This window comes from Chlamydotis macqueenii, chromosome 15 (genome assembly GCF_036417535.1).
Source record: "Chlamydotis macqueenii isolate bChlMac1 chromosome 15, bChlMac1.mat, whole genome shotgun sequence".
Classification (NCBI taxonomy): domain Eukaryota; kingdom Metazoa; phylum Chordata; class Aves; order Otidiformes; family Otididae; genus Chlamydotis; species Chlamydotis macqueenii.
In genome coordinates this window covers 17,030,622-17,053,275 of record NC_141570.1, presented here as the reverse complement: position 1 = coordinate 17,053,275, position 22,654 = coordinate 17,030,622, and the positions used below count along the sequence as shown (strand labels likewise).

At 44.8% G+C, this 22,654-nt stretch overlaps 4 protein-coding genes across 8 annotated transcripts in view; 2 read left to right on the top strand and 2 right to left on the bottom strand.

The window, feature by feature from the left end:
- CARHSP1 (calcium regulated heat stable protein 1) overlaps nt 1-3,073 on the top strand; it is a 37,182-nt gene extending 34,109 nt beyond the window's left edge. For both annotated transcript variants that reach the window (XM_086759405.1, XM_086759406.1), the window contains one exon: nt 1,320-3,073. In XM_086759405.1, coding sequence (XP_086615531.1) covers nt 1,320-1,482 — 163 coding nt within the window. In that variant the 3' untranslated portion in view covers nt 1,483-3,073. The remainder of the gene's footprint in view (nt 1-1,319) is intronic.
- A 1,307-nt stretch (nt 3,074-4,380) lies between these two features.
- PMM2 (phosphomannomutase 2) lies at nt 4,381-13,692 on the bottom strand. 2 transcript variants are annotated; one of them, XM_086759400.1, is made up of 8 exons: nt 13,548-13,692; nt 13,075-13,186; nt 11,993-12,069; nt 10,918-11,009; nt 9,359-9,458; nt 8,287-8,362; nt 7,011-7,126; nt 4,381-5,347 (listed from the first exon to the last, which is right to left on the bottom strand). In XM_086759400.1, exons 1-8 carry the CDS (start codon nt 13,614-13,616, stop codon nt 5,243-5,245), a joined length of 747 nt encoding a protein of 248 aa, XP_086615526.1. In that variant the 5' UTR covers nt 13,617-13,692; the 3' UTR covers nt 4,381-5,242. The 2 variants fall into 2 exon arrangements, with proteins under 2 accessions (XP_086615526.1, XP_086615527.1); XM_086759401.1 differs by lacking the exon at nt 4,381-5,347 and adding an exon at nt 6,780-6,917.
- Nucleotides 13,693-13,755: 63 nt separating this feature from the next.
- On the top strand, nt 13,756-16,288 carry TMEM186 (transmembrane protein 186). Of its 2 annotated transcripts, none has more exons than XM_086759402.1 (2): nt 13,756-13,804; nt 14,615-16,288. In XM_086759402.1, the coding sequence occupies exons 1-2, from the start codon at nt 13,796-13,798 to the stop codon at nt 15,347-15,349; spliced, it is 744 nt and encodes a 247-aa protein (XP_086615528.1). In that variant the 5' UTR covers nt 13,756-13,795; the 3' UTR covers nt 15,350-16,288. The 2 variants fall into 2 exon arrangements, with proteins under 2 accessions (XP_086615528.1, XP_086615529.1); XM_086759403.1 differs by lacking the exon at nt 13,756-13,804 and adding an exon at nt 14,271-14,530.
- An 867-nt stretch (nt 16,289-17,155) lies between these two features.
- Nucleotides 17,156-22,654, bottom strand: part of ABAT (4-aminobutyrate aminotransferase) — a 52,820-nt gene continuing 47,321 nt past the window's right edge. For both annotated transcript variants that reach the window (XM_086759923.1, XM_086759924.1), the window contains exons 13-16: nt 21,733-21,900; nt 20,916-21,062; nt 20,325-20,436; nt 17,156-19,313 (exon numbers count right to left, since the gene is read on the bottom strand). In XM_086759923.1, the coding sequence (XP_086616049.1) occupies nt 19,192-19,313; nt 20,325-20,436; nt 20,916-21,062; nt 21,733-21,900 (549 nt within the window). In that variant the 3' untranslated portion in view covers nt 17,156-19,191. The remainder of the gene's footprint in view (nt 19,314-20,324; nt 20,437-20,915; nt 21,063-21,732; nt 21,901-22,654) is intronic.

The window sequence follows — 22,654 nt, the reverse complement described above, 5'->3', positions numbered from 1 at the left end:
AGTCAGAGGGGAGCAGAAGCTGAGGCAGCCCTTAAAGGGGGAAGGGTCGGGAGAGGCAGTGCAGGAGCACTGCTCAAGCAGTTTTGCAAAACTAGGGGGAGAGGTGAAATCTGCTGTGAAGTTACAACTGGCAATGAGTGGCAGTGTACTTACCTCCTGTCAGTCTTGCCAGCCTTTCCTGCCACAGAAAAGCCATAACAGCAATGGGTCACAAGACAAGAGTGGATACAAAGGGCACTGCTAAAATCTTAAGTCCCTGGAATAACAAACACTTGTGAGGTAAAATTCCTGGGTGGTGTGAGTGTGCTGTCAATGAGCTCTCCATAAAAGCAAGTAACAAACCTGATGCTGTTTCTGTTCACAAACACAAACACTGCCAAGAAACACCGGAAAAACCCTCAAACAAGAAATCTAGAGCCTAGGTTGTCAGAGAAAGGGGACCTGAGCATGGGATTGTGTAGGTATGTTTAAAGAAAGGTGAAGTAGCATCCTTTCTATTGTCAGAGAATCACGGCCATGCAGGTTGGAAGGCATCTCTGCCTGTCTTCATTGGCACATGCTGGGATTTTGATTAAAAAGCTCTTATCTCGAACACAGCAGTGGAAGCCAGGAAGGCTGTTACTCTTTGCAGTTCTCTGTTCCATCAGTACATAGTTCTGGACAGACGGTGACAGCCCTTCTGCCATGTCCCACTGTTTCCAGGTAAAGACTTGCATGCAGTAGCAACTGCATGGTGCAAGTCCTCTGGCATCCCGTGTCACCATGCTGGCAGAAGCTAGGCAGGAGTGAGCAACTCTTGGAAAATAAAAAGCTTCAGAAGCGGAAGATGAGGGGGGAAAAAAAAAACAACAAACCTTCTTACAGTTTAAAAAAAACAAACCCCCGAAGTGCCAAACAGTGTCAGCCCTGCCCTCTAGTGCTGCCAGCGAGTAAGAGGCTCTGGTGTGGTTCACAGCAGTGTTATCCAAGGCTGCACTCAGCAGATGATTTTTTTGTAAGGCATATTAGAGTCTGATTTTTTTTTTTTTTGCATGTGTTTGTTTTTGGTTGGTTGGTTTGGTTTTTTTTTTCATTAGGGAGGTGATGGTGTTTGTAGTGTTCTCATAAGATTTTGCTGCAAGACAACCAAAATCGACCTCAAGCTTTAGTGGATGATGAGCTCTGAAAAACAAACAGACAAAAAGCAAACACACAAAAAAAACCCCAAACCCTGAAATATCTTCAGCACCTCAGATAATAATTATGATAAAAATTTAAATAAGCTGCAAAAAAGTAAGAATGTTTGTCACTTATGATTAACTGAAGCTTCCCCTCCACAGTATCGAAGGCGAGTATGTTCCTGTGGCAGGCGATGAGGTCACCTACAAGATGTGCACCATCCCTCCAAAGAACGAGAAGCTTCAGGCGGTGGAGGTGGTGATTACCCATCTAGCTCCTGGAACCAAGCACGAGACCTGGTCGGGGCACGTTGTCAGTTCCTGAGGCGTCCCGGAGGGAGCGCGGTCGCTGCTCGACAACCGGCTGCAGGGGACTTGTCCTAAGAATATTCTACGTGTTGTGTGAGAGGAAATACTACGTCATCAAAAAGCAGAAGTAGGCCAAAATTACCATTTTTTTACAGCTGGCCTCAAAAAAAAAAAAAAAAGGTAATTCAGATGCTAATGAAAAAAATCTGTCAAAAGAGACCTAGTTTGTGTGCTTGGTGGAAGGGGGAGGTTTGGTTTTTCTTTTTTCTTGCAAATTAATTTTGGTAAATGCCCAGGGGAACGGGGAGAGGTTTGAAGGAGAGCTCTTCTAGCAGACAGCTGTAGCAGAGGCATGACTCTGAGCCCCTGGAGCTGCATGGGCACTCTGTTCCTGTGAGATGCCCTTCTGGAAGGGCTGGAGTACGCTTACTGCTGGTACCAGTGCCTGAAAGCCTCAGCTTGAGAGAGAGTGAGTTCATTGCTGCCGTTTGTTTTCCTCACGGAAGGAAGCTCGCAAACAGAGCAGCTGCCGCAGGGTGGAAAATCTCCATTTGGTGGTTGCGCTCCGATGGCCGTGGCTGGGTGCCCTTCAGGTGTGCTGTTTGCTAACAGCATGTCTGCATATGCGTGCAGTATTGTGGTTTTAAAGCCTGCGTTGTTTGTGAATTTACTTAGGTGCCTTGACAGTTGATTAACAACAGATTTTATAGGCCAGTATTAAAAAAAAAAAAACCACCACCAAGCAAACAAAACCAAACCAAAATGTAAAGATTTTGTTTCAAGGTAAGTGATAGAAAGCTGTAGAGTAGTCAATACTTCATAGCCTCTGACAGTGTCTGAATTTAGACAAAGCTGAAGATTCCTTCGTGATTGCATACAGTTGAATGTCTGTTACGGTATTTAAGTGAGCAGGCAGAGTAACTTCTGAAAAGCAAGTTATATGCTGTTCAGACGACAGTGTATAAAATACTGTGCAAGTTACTTAATAGCCTCAGCTGTCTGATTCTGCAGCGGTTTTTCTGGAAAACTTGCTTGGTAGGATGTGATATGGTCACCCCTGCCCTGAGCCTGCCTGCAAGATTTCATGTAGTTGTGGCGCAACTAGATTAGTTCTGTTCCTATTTGCCTTCCGTATCTTTTTTTCAAATGAAGCATTTTTCTCTATTACGTTCCCAACAGTGGATTTTTATTGACTTTGCAAATAAAAAAAAAAAAAACAAACCAAACAAAAAAAGATGGCATGATCCTCTTCTGTTAGTTGTGTGAAACAGCGTAACTTCAGCTGCCTATTTGCAGTTTTAACAATAGGTGCTTGCTGTCAGGAAGCGTCTTAAGGCTCTTTCACAGCAGCCGATCTGCTGGAGGTCTGACCGAGGAGAGCACAGCGGCATGGAGGTCAGTAACTGCTGCGAGGGCTTGTTCTACCTTAGCTGTACCTGTATTACACCGTAGCGTGCGCTAGTGACCCGCCTGTAGTGGAGCTGGGGTTTTTGTTTGTTTGTTAATTAACTGTAAGACATAGTAGTGGTGGATTTAACACTATGCAGCTTGCTGGAATATCACGCACTGCTTCCTTTACAATAAACGTGAGCGTTAAAATGTTTTAACGTATGTCTCCAGTCTGCTCTCTGCGTAGTTGGTGTTGAAGATGATTAGCATTAATGACAGAGGAGAGTGCAGGTGCCTGCGTGTGCACACCTAGATGATACTTAACAGCTTTTCAAAAAGCATTGTAACATCAACTGACTGGCACTACCAGAACAATTAGGGAGTAATTTAACAAGTTTTCTAGCTGCTTAATAGGTTAGTGTATAATACATACTACAGACTACTTCTATAAATATATCTTCATTGTAGAAGATTTCTTATTTATTAATTATTTATATTAACATACAGTAGGGGGTAGCAGGGAGGGATAGCATAGCCTGGTTATTTCAGCTGAAACCTGGGGAAGGCTGACCAGAACACTTCGGAAGGGGCTCCTGAGACAGAGCAGCCGGTGTTCAAAAACCTTGCAGCAAAGCTTCAGCCAGGCTTTGAGGACTAGGACCCAAGTGAGAGCTGCCAAACACTGGAAGGATTGTGCCTGTGCTGTTTGTTTAAACTCATGCTAGAGAAAGCAAGATGGAAACAAGGGACTACGGCATTGTGGGTTGCTTTGCTTTCTGGTTTTTTTTTCCCGTCAGAGACAGAAAGGTTGCTTCCCATCTGCTGGCCTGAGAGGCAGAAGATAAGCCCTAGCATTGGCAATGGCTGCGCAACACTGACTAGCAGGCTTTTCAGATTTGAGCATATGCAGGTACGTGCACACAGATGATTGTATTTGAGGCTGAAAACAAGTCTGGATTTAGTCCTGCACAGGATGTTTTGCATCGGTAACCTTCTGCAAATACAGGAAACAACCGTTAGGCAGTAAAGTAACCAAACAGTCAGACACATAGCATATGCGTACGCACAGCCACAGCTGTCCAACGCTGGCCATCTTCAAAGAGCCCTCCTGCACTGCCGATGGTTCTGGTCCAGAGTCTGCTCCCATGGAAATGGCTGGGGCTGAAGCAGGCATGAGAAGGGGTGTACAAGATGAGATAGTGCTGATGCACGCAGGTATCACAGCTCCCCTGTGTTTTCTCTAAGCCCTTTTGGGGATTTTAGTTTGTTAACAAAGGTTGTATTCTCCTGTTTTTACTCCAAGTAGCGCATGAACTTGGAAAGATTCAAGTCAATCATTTTTTTGTATAGACAGGCAGCATACAGCACATCTGCTTTACGTATTTCATATGTAACAAACTGAAATAGTAATTTTTTATGATAAAGTGAGATATTATTTTCCTTTACTAAATTAACCTGTTTATACACAAGATAATATTACTTTTCTCATCTGGCACTAGGAAAGTAAAGTTAACAGTTACACTAATTGTTGTGCTTCAACTTGAATTTTAATAGAAACATAGTTTAGGTAATTTTTCTTAGTACTGAAATCTCATTTACCATTAATGTCTTACTAGGAAAATCAGAAATGTAATTAGTGACAAATACATTGTACTACAATGCTCAAATTGTTTTAATCAAGTTTTATAATTTTTACATTTTTTTAGATTTAAAAACAGTCTGTAAAAGCATAGGTACCATGACCTGTAGTGCATTGGCACCGCAACTGTACTGAGGAGGTAACTTTAGCACCAGTTGGTCCAGCTTTTCCAGTAGTGGTAGACTCAACACACCTCCTGACTGTGCGATCTGGGACTTCTGGCTCAGTTCTACCTTCCCCAGAAAGAAAGGAAACCTGTCTCTTTATTCATCTTCTAGTTTAAAAAGGAAAATCCCAGCTGTCTTTCTTATAATTCATGTTGTTATACCACTGGGTAGTATTTTAAAAGAACAGCTCTAAAACGTGAGTCTTTCAAATAGCAGCTTCATAGTAAAAACTAGGAATAAAGCCCTGCAGGCCAATTGTGAGATCAGAAATCAACTACAGGCAGATTATTCCCCCCCCCCAATTTAATTAGTTACCGAAGGAAGTTTACTGATGACTTAAAAACAAACAAACAAACCGAGAGAACAAAGAGTGAATGGAAACAGTGAAAAGATGGTGCTACCCCAGCTCTGCTGTCACCAGTCAGCAAGGTTCTCTTCAATTAGAACATTTCCCTTCAGTGATGACTGACCTGCACAGCACTTGCTATTCATGAGCAATTACAAAAGACAATACAGAAGGAAGATGCTTTGAGTTATTAAGCTGTCTTAACCGTTTTGTAAGTGTAAATTCTAAGAGTCTTTTACTTAAAAAACAGCTCTTCACAGATTCTTCTTGTATCTTGCGGAGATGTGACGCTATGGCCTTCTGTTCTGGAGTCTGTGAAAATTTCATAGTCATTCCCTCCCTGAAAACAGAAGAGGAAAAAAAAAGCAGGAGGAGATTTAATTTTGTTTAACTTAATGTATAGTCACAGTCTTGGGGTGGAAAAGGGACACATACGGAAATACAGAAGGAAGGGACATGACATAGTTGTGTCTGAGATGTCTTTCAGAAAGCTAAAAAACTGCAAACCACCATTTAGAGATTTTGCATAATGTGTTTACAGCACACCCGTGCTGAAACTTCTGCTGAACACCACAGGCACTTGCACGAGAACTTCCTGACCTGCACCACAGCATTGGCAATGAAAACGGAGAACTCCCAGTAAAAGTTCAGCTGTGCTTTTAGTTTGGTATAGCAACCCAGTATTGACTTCAAAAATTGTTTACTTGTTAATATAAAGATGTAAAGCTTGTTACAGAACACTCTACCAGCACAGGGTATTTGTAACTTACTTGCATTATCTTCTTCCTTCCAACTTGGTTTTCTTTCCTGTTAGTTAAATCACTGGTAACAGTGGTGATTCTTCACTCTTGCAGTGGTGTTTTGGCCTTGCTAGCTACTGGTCTGATGTGACATTTGCAACTGGTTTCTAATCACAGGAGAGCCAGGAAAGACCCTTTCACAGCTGGCTCAGAGAACAAAGGCGCTGCCACCTGCATGAGCAGAGACCCTGAAAGCGGCAGTTTCACACACCAGAGGAAGCAGTATCTAATTTTGGTACGCTGCTTGCTGCGCTTCTTTCCAGCGAGTCAGCAGCAACTCCTGCTGCTTCAAAAATCTGAAAACACTGCACTGTCAGCTACAGGGTTTAAAATCAGCTGTCTGTAAACTCTATGGCAGAGGGACAGGTGTGATTACCTTTGCAGGTTGTGTCATGAAGGGGGAAAAAAACCACCACCTTTCATGGAAAGTTTGCATTTCTGTTATAAAACTGGGCCTTTTAAAGTTGATAAAATGGATGAAGTTCTTTGTAACTTAGTTTTATAAGAACTTAAGAGTCTTATAACTAAGCTTTTTCTTATAGAAGTTAGCCTGACCCTGTCCCTTGGCCATGTTCAGACAGCCTTAATTTCATCCAGGTCCTCGTGCCAGCTGTTGTCCTTGCTAGCTCTAGTCAGGTCTCTGCTCAGCATTTTCAAAAGCCTCTGCCTCACCCTGCACAGCTGTTCAGCTCTCTCCAGTGACTAGGGACAGCGATTATATATAATTTCGGTTCCTCAGTGTGGAGACAGAGTAGTTAGCAAAGGAATAGTATTGAATTTCATGGAAGATAAATATGTTTAATCATCACCAGCCAACAAGAAGCATCTATCTACAATAGGCAAACAGGATCATGAGTTCTACGTAGCCACTTCACCTAGGTTTTTAACATAATTACAGAAGCTCACTTTAAAAACATATTCCAGTATTATGTCTGTCAAGAACACTGTGTTCACTTCAGGGAATGGAAGAAAAAAAATCAGTGCTTGTGGCTATCTCCCAGCATTATGCTGAGCAGTAGCACACAGGTCATTAAACACGGACATGTGTTGGCATTTATACTGACTTCAGTTCTTGTCAGGTGCAAGGGAGCTGGTTAGAACCTACAGCGCCTGCAGTTTAAAACAGTGAGAAGAGGGTGCTACGTGGGCTCTGCTGTATTCCACCAGAAGTTCTGAAATGTACATACAAAACAGTGTACTCACCGGCATGGTCTTATCTCCAAAGAAATAAATAGTCTTGTATCCATCGTCGGCAATGATTCCTAAACAGTACCGCTTATCCCAGCCCTCGGGGAACACATCGAAGCTTATCTGGCCTCCTAGGACAGATGTGAACCAAGCAACTTTTATTATGAAAACACATTTCTGAGGGGAGAGTAAGTAAAAACTAAACTGGGTAAGATTTCTGGGAGAGGGAGCTTCGCAGAAGACACAGAAATGTGATGAGACCCTGGAGTTAAGCCTTAACAAGTACAGAAGGTGTAGGGATCAATTACCACAGAATTGTGATTTACAGATTATTATTTGCCCATTAAACAAATATGAAGATCTTAGCATGTTTCCAAACACTGACTGCTCTCAAAAAAATGAGCCTTTTCAAAAAAAAAAACCAAAAAACCTAATTTAATCTTCTTGCTTTTAGAAAATGAATGAATGAATGAATACAGCCATGGGTGTATGTACAACCATAAAGTCTCAGGCAAAAGACAGACATTCTAAAGCTCTCAGAATAGAAGGAGGAGGAAGTCAGCCTTTTAACACAGCCTAACAGGACAACAACTGTTCCGGCTCCAAATCAGTGGACTTTACCAGTATATAAGAGTGTGATTCCCAGTTGAAGCGGGTGTCAGAAGGGTGTTCACAACATGCTTTTATGAGCACTACATTGCCCTTCACTTCTGTCCTGGTGTTTCAATGCTACAGCTCTAATGGCAACCATACTTTTAAAGTAATTTTGAAAAATAATAAAAGGCGAGAACTTGGAAACATGTTGAGGGGGAAGAGAAAAGAGAAGAAATGCATGGAAAATTAATTTCCCCTTATTATCACTTTTCTCTTTAAGCTTGCACTTCCTTTTAAGATTTTCTTTCCTCTCCTTCCTCCCACACACTGTACCTACAGAACTGGGAACCAAGGACTACTGGAACAGTACTGACGTATTTCTGATCAGAACTGATTTGCAGAAACAACTCTGACTAATCAGAAGCAGGCAATATGTTTCAAAATGAGCAGAATCAGTCACACAACTGGCATTAAAAGACAAAGAACTAGCGACAAGCAATGAAGTTCTCTTTGTTGATGGATTTCACTTAAAAGGTACCAAATGAAAGCCTGAGAGAAAAGAGGCTTAGTCTTGCATGCAGTGCCTGCAACCACCCCCAGAGAGGTAACCGGCACACAAATGAGAGAGGATATGACACAGTCTAAGAGGATATGCTTTAAGTAAAATGTAAAAGAAATGATGTTTTAAATGTGGTACCTATGGAAAATGTGAGGCCTTTTCCTGCAAATTCTCTTCTTAATTCAGCTACAAATTTCTCTCTTATGTGTTCCTTCTGTTTAAAAAAAAAAAAAGACATCAGTTAGTTACATCCTGTGTTTAATTCCTCAATAAAAAGATAACCCCCTGTCTGAGCACCAGGACTGGTGTCATACAGCTATATTTTATTATTACTGAAAGCATGCTGAAGATATTTCCACTTTAATCTGTTTACCAGTATGTAAAAAAATGAGAGCAAAACTTCACCTACATACTGTGATACTTGGTCTTCTATCTGAAAAATCTTGGAATACTAAGGAAGTGTGCTTCAACACCTGGTAAAAGTTAGTTTTACAAATGGGGAGACTAAGGTACAGGAAGAGCCTCAAAATCTTCTGATGCCATGTACTCCGAAAAAGGGTATTTTCAAACTGGCTTGGGCTTAGGTATCTTTCAGCATCCATTAACTGAGTCACAAACAAAAACTGCTTTTGAGGAATTACATATCAGGTTTTGTACCAGGTCAGAAACAGTTGTTAGGGTACAGCGGGGAACAGAACGCTGATACCGTGGCTCAGATTCATTTCAGCCTGGCACATCTAGCTGTGTACAAAGGAAAGTAAACGGTGAATACTTCGACCTCAGCTTTTAAATTCTGCTTTAAAAAATTTTTAAAGAAAGAGTTGACAACAAGTGGAATAGTTTTACTGATTTGAATGGATATAGGCTGGTATACTGGTGTACTACAGAGCACTCCAGGTAAGTACGGTTTTATCTATGACAGGGTTTTTTGGGAACCCTGTGTGTAGAAGTAGGATGGTCAGTACTCTGGATACAGGGTTAAATAAACACAAGCCAAAGCCACCCCTTCTGCCAGCAATCATTGTTAACTATTGCAACAAAAATCCTATTGTGTATTTCCTGAAGTCTGGACTAAGAAGTTAAACCACATGGAAAGAATTAAAATGAAAAAAGATCACACAAAGTATAAAAGCTTTTTTAAAAATCATAACCTGGCCATAACTGCCTCTCTTCCAGAAGAGTTGGATATTTTTCAAGAGCTGTAACTCACTTTATCAAGTTCATAGAACTCAACTCGTTCCTCCTGGCTGCAGCTTCTTCCAATGGGGGACACATTTAACATCCCGTTTCGGAACTCAATAAAAGTGCCCCTGAAAAAGAATTGAGTAACAAGACAGAAAACAGATTAAAAAGTTACTCAAATTACTGAGTATCACATCTGTTTAATTCTGAAGACAATTGGAATCAGATGTCTCCTTCAGCCTCTCATTATATGCATTAAAAAAAATCCAAAACAAAACAAACGTGTAGGAACCAATACCTCTGGTATCAAGGAGTCTTTTTTGACTTTTATTTGAATCTGGCAACCTCAACATCATCTCTGCTGGCTTTAAAAAGTACGATTTGGTTTAAGAACTATGACTGGAGCACCCTGTCAACCCAATTCCCAGACCCTGACAGGCCAGCCTGCCAGCTTCAGGGTGAAGAGGCAATATTTAGAGCAGCCTTGGCACTGTTTCTAGCTATCCTCACGTGCAGTACATATTAACGTCTTGAGCAGCTGCACCCTCACATCTCACACAGAACTCGTCTTACTGCAAGCTGTAGCTGGTTCGCAGGATTCCTATGCACAAAGATCACCCAGCATATGATATTTAAAAGCACAACAGTATTTGTTGCTCTATTATAGCCTTGCATAAGCAGTTACCAGCATAAGCAGCTGCAGTTCCTAGCATGAGCAGTTACCAGCATATTGTTTCCCTTTGTGAGAGTCTTACCAACCCGACTACGCCGGAGACACCGCCGAACAGGAGGATGATGATCAGCGGGGTCAGAGCAGAGAAGGGAGGGAGGCGCAGCACTCTCAGGGCGTCCCCTGTTGTTTGTAGAGCGTGCTCTGAGTCCTTTCTCCCTCTGCTCCGAGCCGCCTCTGTTTATCCCCTCAGCAGATTCAGTGGCAGAGTACTGACCAGGTGTTGGTGCACGCGTGACCAGCGCACGTGGCAAGGCTGCCAAGTACGTGTCCTGCTGGCCAACAGTGGTTCCCGGACAGCAGCAACATCCTGCTCCATAACACCCCTCCTAGCTCCCCTCTCCCAGATAACACCCCTCCTGGCTCCCCTCTCCAAGGTCGGCTTCCCACAGCTGTGTGCAGCTTGTAATTTTCCACAGTGGCCCTACATGGACCATCACTGAAACCCCTCACACGTGCCACCGCGTGGTCTGTAGTTGGGACACTGTGGTATTCCACAACCTGCACTCTTCAGCATGTCATTTCCCACAGTGGCCCTACACGGACCGTCACTGAAACCCCTCGCACACAAGCTTCTAATCTCTGGAAAACAATATGCTGCTGAATTCCAAACATGTCAAGGAAATACTCCTACTTCAAAATTGAACTTCCCTCTTAAATAAAAATGCTCCATCAGTACTTTAAATCCTGTGTTCTAGTTGTGCGCTTGCCTTTGCATGCGTGGACTGAGCTCTGTTTCATGTATACAGTGTTCCTTAAGCAAATATTTTTTTTGCTGAGCAGCCTGCTTCACATATTGATGCTTAGGACTATAACATGGAGAACACGGCGACACTGAGATGCATGTAGGCACGTACCTCTTCTTTGGCAGTTTAATTTTCGCAATGTAACTCAGGCAGTAGTTGATCAGATCTTGAAGTATGTCCTCGCCCAGGTGACCCTGAATGCTCTAACAAGATAAATACCATTCAACCAAGGGTCCATAATATCAGATTCTAAAAACAAGTCACATGGAAAACACAGACATTGGATAATGAGGCATGGTTAATACCACAAAGAAATATGCCTTCAATAAGTAACTCAGCTAATGCACAGACAGTACTAAGTAAAGGCTCTCATTTTTCCTTTTGTTTACTTTTTTTTTTTAAACCATAACACAAAACTCTCATTTAATATGCTCCCTATTAACCTGCTTTAGAAGGCAACAGTGTGGGCCAAGGACAGCAGACCTAAACAAGAAGCTGCAGTTAACAACTTGTCCAGCTGCAGTGAACAACTACAGTCTACTGTAACCAAGCACGGCGAAACGGAGATCGCCACTGCAGCCAGTTGCAAACCACTGCTCAAGTCAGCAGTTTCAGCCAGGATCTCTTTTAATCTCCATTACTTACGATGAACCAATTAAGGTGATTAGGTATCCAGAATTAGATGTATGGTCATATTAATTTAGAGTATTTACCCTCTAGCTTATGCAGCATATCAGAATGTGCACTAGGAATTAATCCTGAAAAGCAGCTACAAGAGATCTACAAGAAACTTTCTGAGCCCTAAGGCCAAACAGACATGGGCTATGAAATGCCATGCCCTATGAAATTCCATAGGCCCTTCAGGAGCAGAGGGTTTGGCCACATTTCCCATGGGTAAGCTGAGGGAAAGGCCGTTCCAGGATTTTCACTGTTCTTATTCCATCAGACACTCCAGACTCCAGTAGCTTTTGGTTTTGAGAATACCCCAAGAAATAAAGCTTAAGGTGCACATTGTCATGACATGAATCAGAGTGACAAGTGAATGATCTCTTACAGAAGTAACACATGAACAGCAGCAATTTTGGCCTGAGTTGGAAGGGTGATTATAGAGGACTGCTCTGTAGAAAGCAAGCAAAATCTTGTTTAGAAAATTTCTCTTTCACTTTACTGGAAATTTCACCCTTACCTGCTTGCTCAGGAATTTCCCATCTTTGTATGCTACAAGACCGTTTTCTGGAAAAACGTAGTCAAATTTTTCAACCACTACAACCAAACAAAAAGACAGTAACTCATAATCTCCCCTGTGTGTTTAATGCAGAATTGTCTTACAGATCTGACAGGTTAAAATACAGCAAGCCTTAGATCACAAAGCATGATAACCATTCTACGATTCTTTGATTCTATGATAGCTTCAGCAGCACACCATGGAGCAGAAGATCAAAACCACCCTCATTTCTCTCCCAAGATTAACACACGCCTCAAATCACATGAGGCTTTCAGTTAAGTTACTTGTATTTTTGCTTAAGAGCTCTTCCTCTCCTGCAACTGTGTCTCTCTGCATGCAATGTAAGAAAGTGACTGAACACCTAAAATACTGCAGAAACCTAGTGCACAGCCTGGCTAGAGAGCAAATCAAATACCTACTATTTTAGGTATGTTTTTGTAAAGCCACTAATCCACGGTAGATGTCCGAGAGCTGTGACAGTCTCATTGTGATGCAAGATGATATGGAGATGATGATCCAGCTTACGGGAGACCGTTTGTAAGCCACACAAATTCCGAGTTACTTGGGCACTACAGAAGGCTATCAGCAGCATCAATTAAGTAAAGCTCGTTAAAGACAGCCTTTGATACAGAAAAAGAAATGCCTCTCAAAGGACTAAAGCAAGAGTCCATCTCTGCATCCTGACCCCACAGTTAACGCAATCAGATCCTTCAGGGATGTGCTGGACAACTGGGCGGCCTGCACACAAACACGTTGGGTATGACGATGGTAAAATGCCTTCCCAACGTACTGTGGTGAAGTGTGGATTGCACCATTAGCAACGGTCCCTTAACAGGATACAAGGATATCTGTACAATGCAAACACAGGGTGCAGCTTCCAAATGCCTGTGACCAGCTGTTCATAGACTGAGTACAACACAAGAACAGGAAAAAAGTTTAAAGCAAGGAAGGCGGAGAATGAACAGGGTTTAACCTACATTTAACCTCCACAGCTTCCTCGCAAGGAATTCCGCGTGCGGGATTGCATCAGCCGCTGTCCTTACCGTCATCGCCCAGCTGCTCCTTCATCTTCTCGAAATCGGAACCACCCACGATTCCAACTTTCACCTTCTGACGCAACCTCTGCAGAAAGGCGGCCATCTCGGCGGTGATTTTCTGGGTTCCGAAAGCAAGCAGTTGGATCTGTCAGGATCCTCGTCGAGAGACCAGCGCCCCCATTTCGCAACCATTACCACAACCCAGCCGCACCGCGCAGGGCTTTGAGGAACAGGGAGGCATTTGTGCCCTAGCCGGCACAGCGAGCTCGCAGGCCCGGCCCCGGGCCCGGCTGTGCCGCTCCCCGCGGGCTCGCAGCCTGCGGCCGTTCGGCACCGACCCGCAGGGCCCAGCCCGGCCCGGGCTGACCGCCCAACAGCGAGCTACCCTGGCACCCCGGCCCGGCCCGCCGAGAGCCGCGCTCCATGGCCCCGGCAGCGCCGGGAGGGCAGCGCCAGCCGGGCCAGGCCCCGGGACTCACCTGCCGCGGGGCGGTGAGGGTGCCGTCCACGTCGAAGAGGCAGAGGGCGGCGGGCGGCGGCGGGGCCATGGCTCCGGCCCGGGCACCGCAATCACTGCCGCCGCCGCACCCCCGCGCTCCCGCCGCGGGGGCCGCCGGGAAGAGGGGAAGGGGCGGTGAGGCGGGCGGGGGGTGGGTGCCGCCCCCTCCCGCCGTGCCGCGCGGCGCGTGGAGGTCGCGGCGCAGGCGCGCTCCCGGACGGCGGGGCCATGGCGGCGGTGAGCTACGCGAGCGGGGCGCGGATCCTGGGGCGGGGGGGACTCTGCCGCCGGGGAGAGGCTGTGTGCCCCCCTTCCCTTCCCTTCCCCTCCCCTCCCCTCCCCGGGCGGAGCGGGGGCACCTGTGAGGCGCGGGTAGCGCGGCTGGGCCGCAGCCGCCTCGGTGGGGAGCGGCGGGGCGGGGAGGCGGCGCCGGGGGGAGCGGCGCCCCCCATCTGCCCGCCCCGCCGCCCCCAGCCACGGCGGCCCCGGGCCCCGGCTGCGGTGTCCGCTGGGCCGCGGGACCCTGCACGAGGGCGGCACAGGCGTCCCCTTTGTCCCCTTGGTCCCGCGCGTGCCCGGCGGCGGTGCCCCGCGCGGTGCCGCTCATCCTCTCCGCGCCCTGCGCTGCTGAGTCCGCTGTGTTCTCTTTGTTAAACTGTCGTTTAAGTGGCTGCGGAGCTCCTCACCGGCTAGCAGCCCCGGGCCCCCGTCCCCTCCTTGCTCGGGAGCAGCTCGTAGTGCTGGTGTTCTCCCGTGGGTGTTGCTCGAAAAAAGCGAAGCCCGGGATGCCACAGGGTAACGTTCGGTAAGGTGACTCCGGTACCGGCTGTGTTACCAAAAGGTTTTCCCCCTTCATCGCCACGGAGAGATTGAAGCACAAATACCGGTTCCCTCGCAGAACCCGAGTTTAAGTACAAGGTTTCAGTGAGCTGGGGCAGGGAGGTTTATGCTTACTGTCTTCAGGTGCCTAAGGTCAGATTCGGAGCCAAACGTGGTGCGGGTACGGGGAAGACTCCCGTGATGACCTGTGGGAATATTTCCTTGTAGGCTGGGATCTGCAGAATTAGGACTAAAGTCTGCATGGCACCATCTTTTGGGAGATGTCTACAGAATGAGCTCTGGACGAGGTCATGGAAAAAGGAAGATGCTCACCCACCCTGGTTTTTTGGTACACAGGCGCGTTTGCAGTCACAAAACTGGCGAGTTACTGGTGTTCATAATCATCTTGGGAGCCAGCAAGAGCCAGCTGGGTATCCATGCCGTTCAGGCCCTGCTGCTGTGGTCCGACAAAAAGCTGTGGATGGGAAAACAGAAGAGTTCAAACTGGTCTACAGGTTTCCAGGGATCAAGTACTGCAGGGTGGTGTCCCGGCTGAAGCTGGTACAGACTGCCACCACCGCCGCCATCCTGCCTCCCGTCTGCTACCTCTATCTGCAGGACCAGGTTTCGCAGAATATCCTCCTGTATACAACTGGCATTGCGCTCTTTGCTGGTGCGATGTTGTATGGCATGAGCTACTTTTTCAGACGAATTATTGGATTAATCTACTTAAATGAAACCGGCAGTACTGTCAAAGTGTCCCACTTGACATTCTGGGGAAGACGCAAGGACATTTACTGTCCCATAGAGACAGTGATGACCTTGGATGAAGTTGGAGATAGCAAGGGGGAGCTACTTCTCCAGTTCAAACGGTATAATAGTGCAGATATTTTATATTTTACAATTAAGTTTGGACAGATTGTAGACAGACAGAAGTTTACTCAGATATTTGGGGAACTTTGAGCGACACAGCGGCTGATTTCCAGTGATTTTCCTCGTTGTATGTTCATTGTGCTTATTCTTCTGTGAAGTCTTCTTCACAGAAGACACACTCATGTCATTTTCCTGTGCAAAGCCTGCTAGTACGTGCACTCAGCGTAGAACTGGTACAGAACAATCCACTGGGTTAAGCGTCTTTGCAGCTTGTTTCAGGTGTGAGCAGCATCTCTTCTGTGTCAGAGCGATGTGCAGGGTGCACCATCACCAGCAGCTGTGAGTCTGGGCTGTCCTACGGCGAACGTGCAGCAAGAGGCTGAATTATGCCAACGCTAACCCTTCAGCTGGCCTTGTAGATTGTTTTGAAACAGGAAAAAAACCTTGAAGTGAAATGCAATAACTCCCCCAGGGTAGCCTCACTTTAAATTCACTGTTTCTTTTAGCAAATTTTAGGTTGACTAGGAAGCCTGTTGAAATTACAGCCTGTCTCATACATACATATGAAAACTAATGCTGGATGTTGGGGAGATACACGCTCGTGCTTTAACGAAATTGAGGTACCTGGAAAGAGCGGTGTATCACCCTGTGTAAGGGGTGGGGGGGGTCTCCCAGGATGTGAACATAAATGGGCAAAACAAGGGTCTGTGTTGGAAGACACGCTGACAATTCAGCCATAGGGGTAAGCTAAAGACCAGGACAGCATTTCAGGAGCTGCTCGTGGAAATTCTTTCCCATTAGAATAAAGGAAAACCATACCTAAGCTGTGGTGCTGCAAACCGCAGGGACAGCCTGCGATCCTTTGTTCAGTTCAGATCCTCGTGATCATCTGAAAATGTGGAACTACTTGTCCTTCTTTGCATATATTCATGTTTTCTGTTTGTTTTGTTTGTATGAATGACATTTAATCAATGCTGTAGCACTTGAGTTGCAAAAGCTTCAGTAAACACTACCAAAAGTTATCTTGGACTATGTGAATTAAGCAGTTCTCTGTAAAGATTACTGTGTAGCCTGGGAAACAAGTCATCTCTATCCCTTGATGTGTTTACTGATGTGGGCACACTTCAACAGCAGAAGCAGTGTTGCCAGATACCCTTGCCACTCCCTAATCCCCCAGTCTGGGCTTACCTAAAATGCAAAGATAAAAGGTAAGACACCTAAAAGCTCTGTAGAATTAAGGCTGAAAATGCGTGTACTTGGTATGCTGTTGAACTTGCAGGCTGTCTGTGAAGGACAGTGGTCTTATTCTGTGATGTCAGTGTGATTCCTCCTTTTCCAAACCCAAACCTCACTAGGAACGAGGAGCAGGATTTTAAACCTGAGAAAGAGTCAAACCTGATCACCTGTAACACATGAAACTTTTCCTGAATTGTCAGAAGCAAGTTAACTCCTTACACTGCTCTTCTGGCTGTTATTTCATTTGAAACAATGGCAAATAAACTCATCACCCTCACCAGCGGAGAAACGTGGAGTCTTCTTTTCCCTGTTTCTTCCTCGGGCGCATTGAAACCTCTGTCTCTTGGTGGAGCGGCAGATGCAGGTGAGTAGAATTGCCATTTAGGTGCGTGGGGTAGCCCTGATTCATGTTTATTCATGTTGAACTTTTCCTAATGGGGGCTGCCATTATTTTAAATTTTGGCTGATGCTGTGGGATACAGCAGTGTCAAAAGGAAAAGAGAAATGTTCCTTGGCTTTAACACCATGGCAGCAAAATACAGTGGACAGTGTGCATACAGCATGTTTCTTGGAGGCTTAACTTCCTAAGAATACATCCAGTCCGCACTAGTGGTTCAGCTCAGGCACGTACAAGGTGTAAAATAAAAAGCTCTGGAGAAGTTCAATTATAAATATTTTATTTAAGAATATTGATTACACATGAGATGTCATTTTTTATGAATCTGTGTCCAGTTACACCATGAAGTGTAGTTAAGTGTTTAAACATTTATTTGGCACTGTCCACAGTATGCTGTAAACAATACTAACTGTATGCTTCAGCTGCAGTGCTTTCTAAGTATTCTCTAACATGATCTCATCAACATGTTGTACACAATTATACAGTTACTGAGTGTCAGTAAAAATTATAAAAACACCTAGAGTATTCATCATAAAAGTGAAGATGTGGTAAGACTTCAAATTACTGGACCCTTGCTTCTGTAAAAGTACAAGACTTGCTAGAGACATTTACTAGAACTACTGCACTGATATGTTGAACAAACTAATTCTCAAAATACCGTCAGATACAGTTCTTGGTTTGACTTTCCTCTTGCTGATATTATGCGTACAAGGACAGCGATGACAATGAGGTTTTGTTGCACACCAGTTCACCAGTCCTCCCCCCGGATTTCTACAGCCTCTGTTCAAAAACCTGCTCAGGTTCTGGCCAGCTGGTACCAGAATTCTGGTTTCTGCAGAGAGGTTTTACAGAAAGCCCATTATTTTTAAGCTAGTGGAAGTGAGTGTACTTGAGTTTTCCAATACCAGCACTCAAACAATAAAATGGGAAAACCATGATTCACACTTCTCAAAGCAGGTAAGAAACCTTTCACATTTTGGTAGCTGTGTTAAACATGTAAATCTTAACTGCTCCGTCTCTTATTATGTACTTACAAATTGTGGTCAAATCTTAATAGGGCAACTGTAAAGTCCACTGTGGTCCCTGTTCTTTGGTGCACAACATAAAATTAAACTTAGTGAGGAAACTCCAGATGCTTGCTAGCCAAGAAAAAAAAAAAAGGCACCAGACCTGGTCAAAGTCAGCCTTAAGCAAACAGCAAAGAGTACATAGCAAAGAGACATCCAAAACAATTCTCTGAAAAGAAAAATTAATGAGCTGTTGACACTTTTTGGTCCTGTGGCTTTCTAGAGGATCTGTGAAGTATCAATGACTAGAATTAACTATTGCAACAAAACCAGAATTACTTTGCATTGTAAATGTGCAATTAGGAGTAGGCTTTCAACCATAGTGGCTCTGATGTCAGGTAGTGTTAAGGTCAAGCGATTCTGCTGTAGTTTTACAAAATACCTCAAGTATTCATGTAGAACATGTAGTAGATAAATTAGTGGCCATGGTGTGCTGTGGGAAAATGGCAAAATGATCTCCAATCATTCTAGATTGCTGACAGAGGTGGAGATACTGTGCTTGACATGACCATAAGCTTTGTCAAGTTACCTACTTCAGGGTATAGTTTTCTCCATACAAGACTGACTGTAAGAGAAGGCTAAAGTTTTAAAATTCAGGATGAAGAAGAAAGTGCAAGTACTTCAGCTCCACTTACAGTGCTGCAGATGTGGCTGAGTGCACTGGTGCCTCTGAAGGCTGGGCATAGAGTAGCTGATGGCGTCCTGATCCAGCTGGTGTGGCACATGTCTGTACTCAGGGGAACAAAGCTGGAAATTATTCTGTAAAATACTGTACTTGGCAGTGGTGGAAAGCACAGCTTTCCCTGAAACACTCATTTTATTCCAGCTACCACTGTATGGCAGGCGCGTCGCTTTAATTGTTACACCACACTTGTTGCTGCTTCGGACTGGGGTTACCTGTGAACAGGGACTGTGCCAGTTCACGTTTGGACAATAAGATCGTCAGGGCCATGAACGCAGAGAGGACTCTGTGGGTGCTGTGACCCAAGCCAGGAGATGGAGGGCCACAGCTTCCACAAATGCACAGTGTGGGACAGCTGCAGGTACCTGCTGGTGACCAGTACCAATGCTCTGCCTAGGTCGAATTGGCATGGAGCAGCTTGCCGTGGGCGGGATTACAGACAGAACACAAACCTTAGATTAGGACTTTACACTTATCTTGTAAGTAGAGAAGACATGAATTAATGCAAACTAATTTCATAATCAGCTGTTCGGTGCAAGGGAACTGCTTTTTACTTGAAGTTTGCTAAGATGTCACTGAAAATGTTCAGGAAGAGGTGCGCATGATGATCCTTGAAGATCAGCGTTGGACGAAAACGAATCGATCTGTCGCCACAGCCTCCCAGCACAACACCTAAAACGAGAACAGAACAGGTCCTCCAGTCATGTCCATCTTTGCCAAACAGCCAGAACATGCAGGTCTCTGAACGGGGTTCACCGCGCTGTGGAGGGCCAAGAGAGGCTCCTCACAGCACACTGTCAGTGCTGCAAAGGGGCCTCAAGCTTCACAGCAACTCGGAAGAACACTGCTGGTGCCTGCAGCTGTGCTGTAAAACACCTGGAATACTGGGACTAATCCCAGCATCAGTGGAAGGAATCCATCCAGCACAGAGCTCAAACAGCAACTGAGACTTCAAAGCTGCAACACTCTACTGGTTAAGTACCTCAATCCCAGAACAAGGCACAGCAGGTTTCTTCGCAGTATCAATGTCTTGCGCACTCTAAAATTTTAGTTTCACACTAGTTTAGATGCACCACGCCTGCTTCTTTCAAGAGAGATGAGTAACGGCAAAAACTGACCAGCAAACCCAGGGCCCCCACACAGTTAAACTCAAAGAAAACATGGGGCTTCAGATCATGAGGTTCCCCTTCTGCTGCTGGGGCTTGTCTACAGCTGGGTAAGAGTTCTGTAGTCGAAGTGGGATGCAGTTGTAGATCTGTGCCCACTTTAGGCAACTCATTATATTTCATTATTAGGTATTCCATAACATTCATAGTTTTTCTCCCTGATTTCTCCTGAGTGACAGTTACACCACCTTCCAGTTTTCCTGAGTTGTTCCTAAAGTAAGCCGTGCCTAGGTCCACCTAAGGTCACTGCCGAGGAATACGAGAGCGATGTCACAAAAACTCATGCCATACACAGACCTCTTCCAGTAACATCAGACCTACCGAGCAGGGTACACGCACAAACCCTGGATTGCTCTGATGTCTCTGAAAACACAAGTATTTTGAGAAAAGTCTAAATAGAGCTTTGTTCATAATATCACTGCTGTACTCTGATGCTGTAGTACACGTGCACCAGACCAAAGAGGAAAGTGTGCTACTGGTTGTCATTTGAAGCTAATCCACACACAAACTTTCTTACCTTTGTTTCTGGCTATTGTAATTAACTTGTTTCTAGTTGCATCGTTTGGAGTGTCAAACGAACAGAACGTTCCTCTCCCTCTCACTCTGCTGATAAGATGGGGGTAACGAGCCTGCAAGAGAGGTGAGGAAGTATGGGTGGCAGCTGCCGCAATGCAGGGCCTGGTGGCACCGGGGGAAAAGCTACACTTTTTTGTCTCAATAGCCCAATGGAATTGTAACAAGATGTAAAGGCACTTTCCTTTAAAAATAACTTTTGGGACAATGAAATGCTAGCTGCTTGTGATAACAGAGACTTCTAGCAAAATAATTACGTAGCTGCAGTTCATACCTTCAGATATTTTGGGGTTAACCCTTTATTTTGGATCAAGCTATACAAAACCAGCATCCTAAAGTCAGTAAAAGAAAGTTTACGTCAGTTCAAAACAGGACACAGTTACTCAGGCTTGCACTGAAGTACCTAAACCAGCAAGTTACGACTATGGCCTAGTTCCCAGCTGGAGTTCCTCAGTTCAGGTGTCCAGGCTGGATTAGGTCAGCTCCTAACTGATCAGCAAATTTCTCCTCATCTATAATCCTTCCAGATGTTTACCTGTAAATCCAGCAGCCCAGTCAGTAGTGCTTTCCCAGCGTGGGTTGCATTGTTTAGAAGGTCTTCTCTTTTAATAACCTTAATGACTTCAGCAAGCATAAGGTTCTTGGATGGATCTCCAAGCCAGGTATTAAAAATCCGGTAGGGCTTTGGGAAAGGGTGCAGAGAGAGTTGTGGAACATGTTAACAGGCAAACATCTGGTGTATGAAAAAGCAGGCACTAATCTCACCAACCCCCTTTTTTGTTCTAAGAGCAAAATACAGCTGCCCTGCTGAGAAGAAACAAAGGACAACTATTTTATGCTACAAATGTAATGCATTCTGACATCTCATTGAAATGTGACTACAGGTGACAGGGAAATCACCATCATCTCTACAGGTTCTACATTCAAGCTTTATGTTCTCCCCCTTAATTTTTTTTTTTCATTTATTACATCTGAAATGTTATTAATGGGAAGAAGAAATCTTGCTGCCAGAATCTGTAATGCTGACGTACAAGCTCTGAAGATACCACGTTGCCCTACGGAAAAAGGTGCCAGTTTGTGGTTGCATTTTGCACTGAAGGTTAGTTCATTAGGCTAAACCCAGTTCTGCACTCCCTCCCACCACTTTTATCGCCTTTGTGACTGACAGCAACCAGAAGAGAAGTGAAGAGGCGACAACAACTTTTGTTTAAGCACAAAGCAATTATCTGTGAGACTGCAGCTCCATCTAGCTGAACCTGCATTGCTGAAAGCAAGCCCGTCTCTTCCATGGACATTACTCACGAACAGGCCACCAACTAGCACAGAGTTCAAGTTTCATTGAAAAATCTTACAGCATTTGGCCTGAACTCCTCTTTGTAGAAAAATCCTCCTGTCATCATCTTCTTACTGAATGTTACCACATCAGCTGGGTCATCCAGGCCCCAGTGTTCATGTGCCCAGAATTTTCCTGTGCAGCCGCCTCCCGTCTGCACCTCATCCACCAAGAATGCACAGCCGTGCTGCAGAGATAGATGTGAAGAGCAGGGAATGTGAGTCCACACTTCCAAAACAAAATACCTCCCTCAGTGAACAGATAAATGCAAGCCAATTACATGCAACATCCCTCCCTCCTCTCCCTTCACCGCTCCAAATCTCCCCTCCTCAGCCCCCATACCGCTGCCACTCTCTGTGCATTGGATTTCACAAGTAAGAATTCATCTCCTTTTTTTTTTTTCAGAAAGGCACTAGAAACACATTTTCTACCTGAATCACAAACAAAATACATGTTTTTGTATAATTATGCATTTTTCTATAGTCTTGAACATTTCTAGAGGACTCCTGAAAACATGTGGGAGGAGTCTAGGTGGCAATGTCGAAGCCTCTGAGGGAAGCAGAATGTCATTTCGAGGACCTTTGTTTGTTTTAAATAAGAAGTCTCTGCCTCCAGTCTGAGTCAGGTATTTGTGGCACAGAGGCAGTACCTGCAGCATGATCTGAAATGATCCTGGAAGAGCTGTATTTTCAGATGAGTCTGCTGAAAGAGCTACTCATTTAGCTGGCAACATGGCTTTTTTTAATGCGAAGGACTATTTTGTTGAAACTTTGGGACAGGGAGATCAAGCTATATCATGACACTGTAATTAAAACCAATTGGTAAGTACTTCTGGCAGCGTCTCGTTTTAGACAAGGCAAACGTCAAACCTTTTCATTTCACCGTATTTACTGTATCACCATTCCATGAGCAGCAAGATGATATAGGAGCAGCAAGTTAAC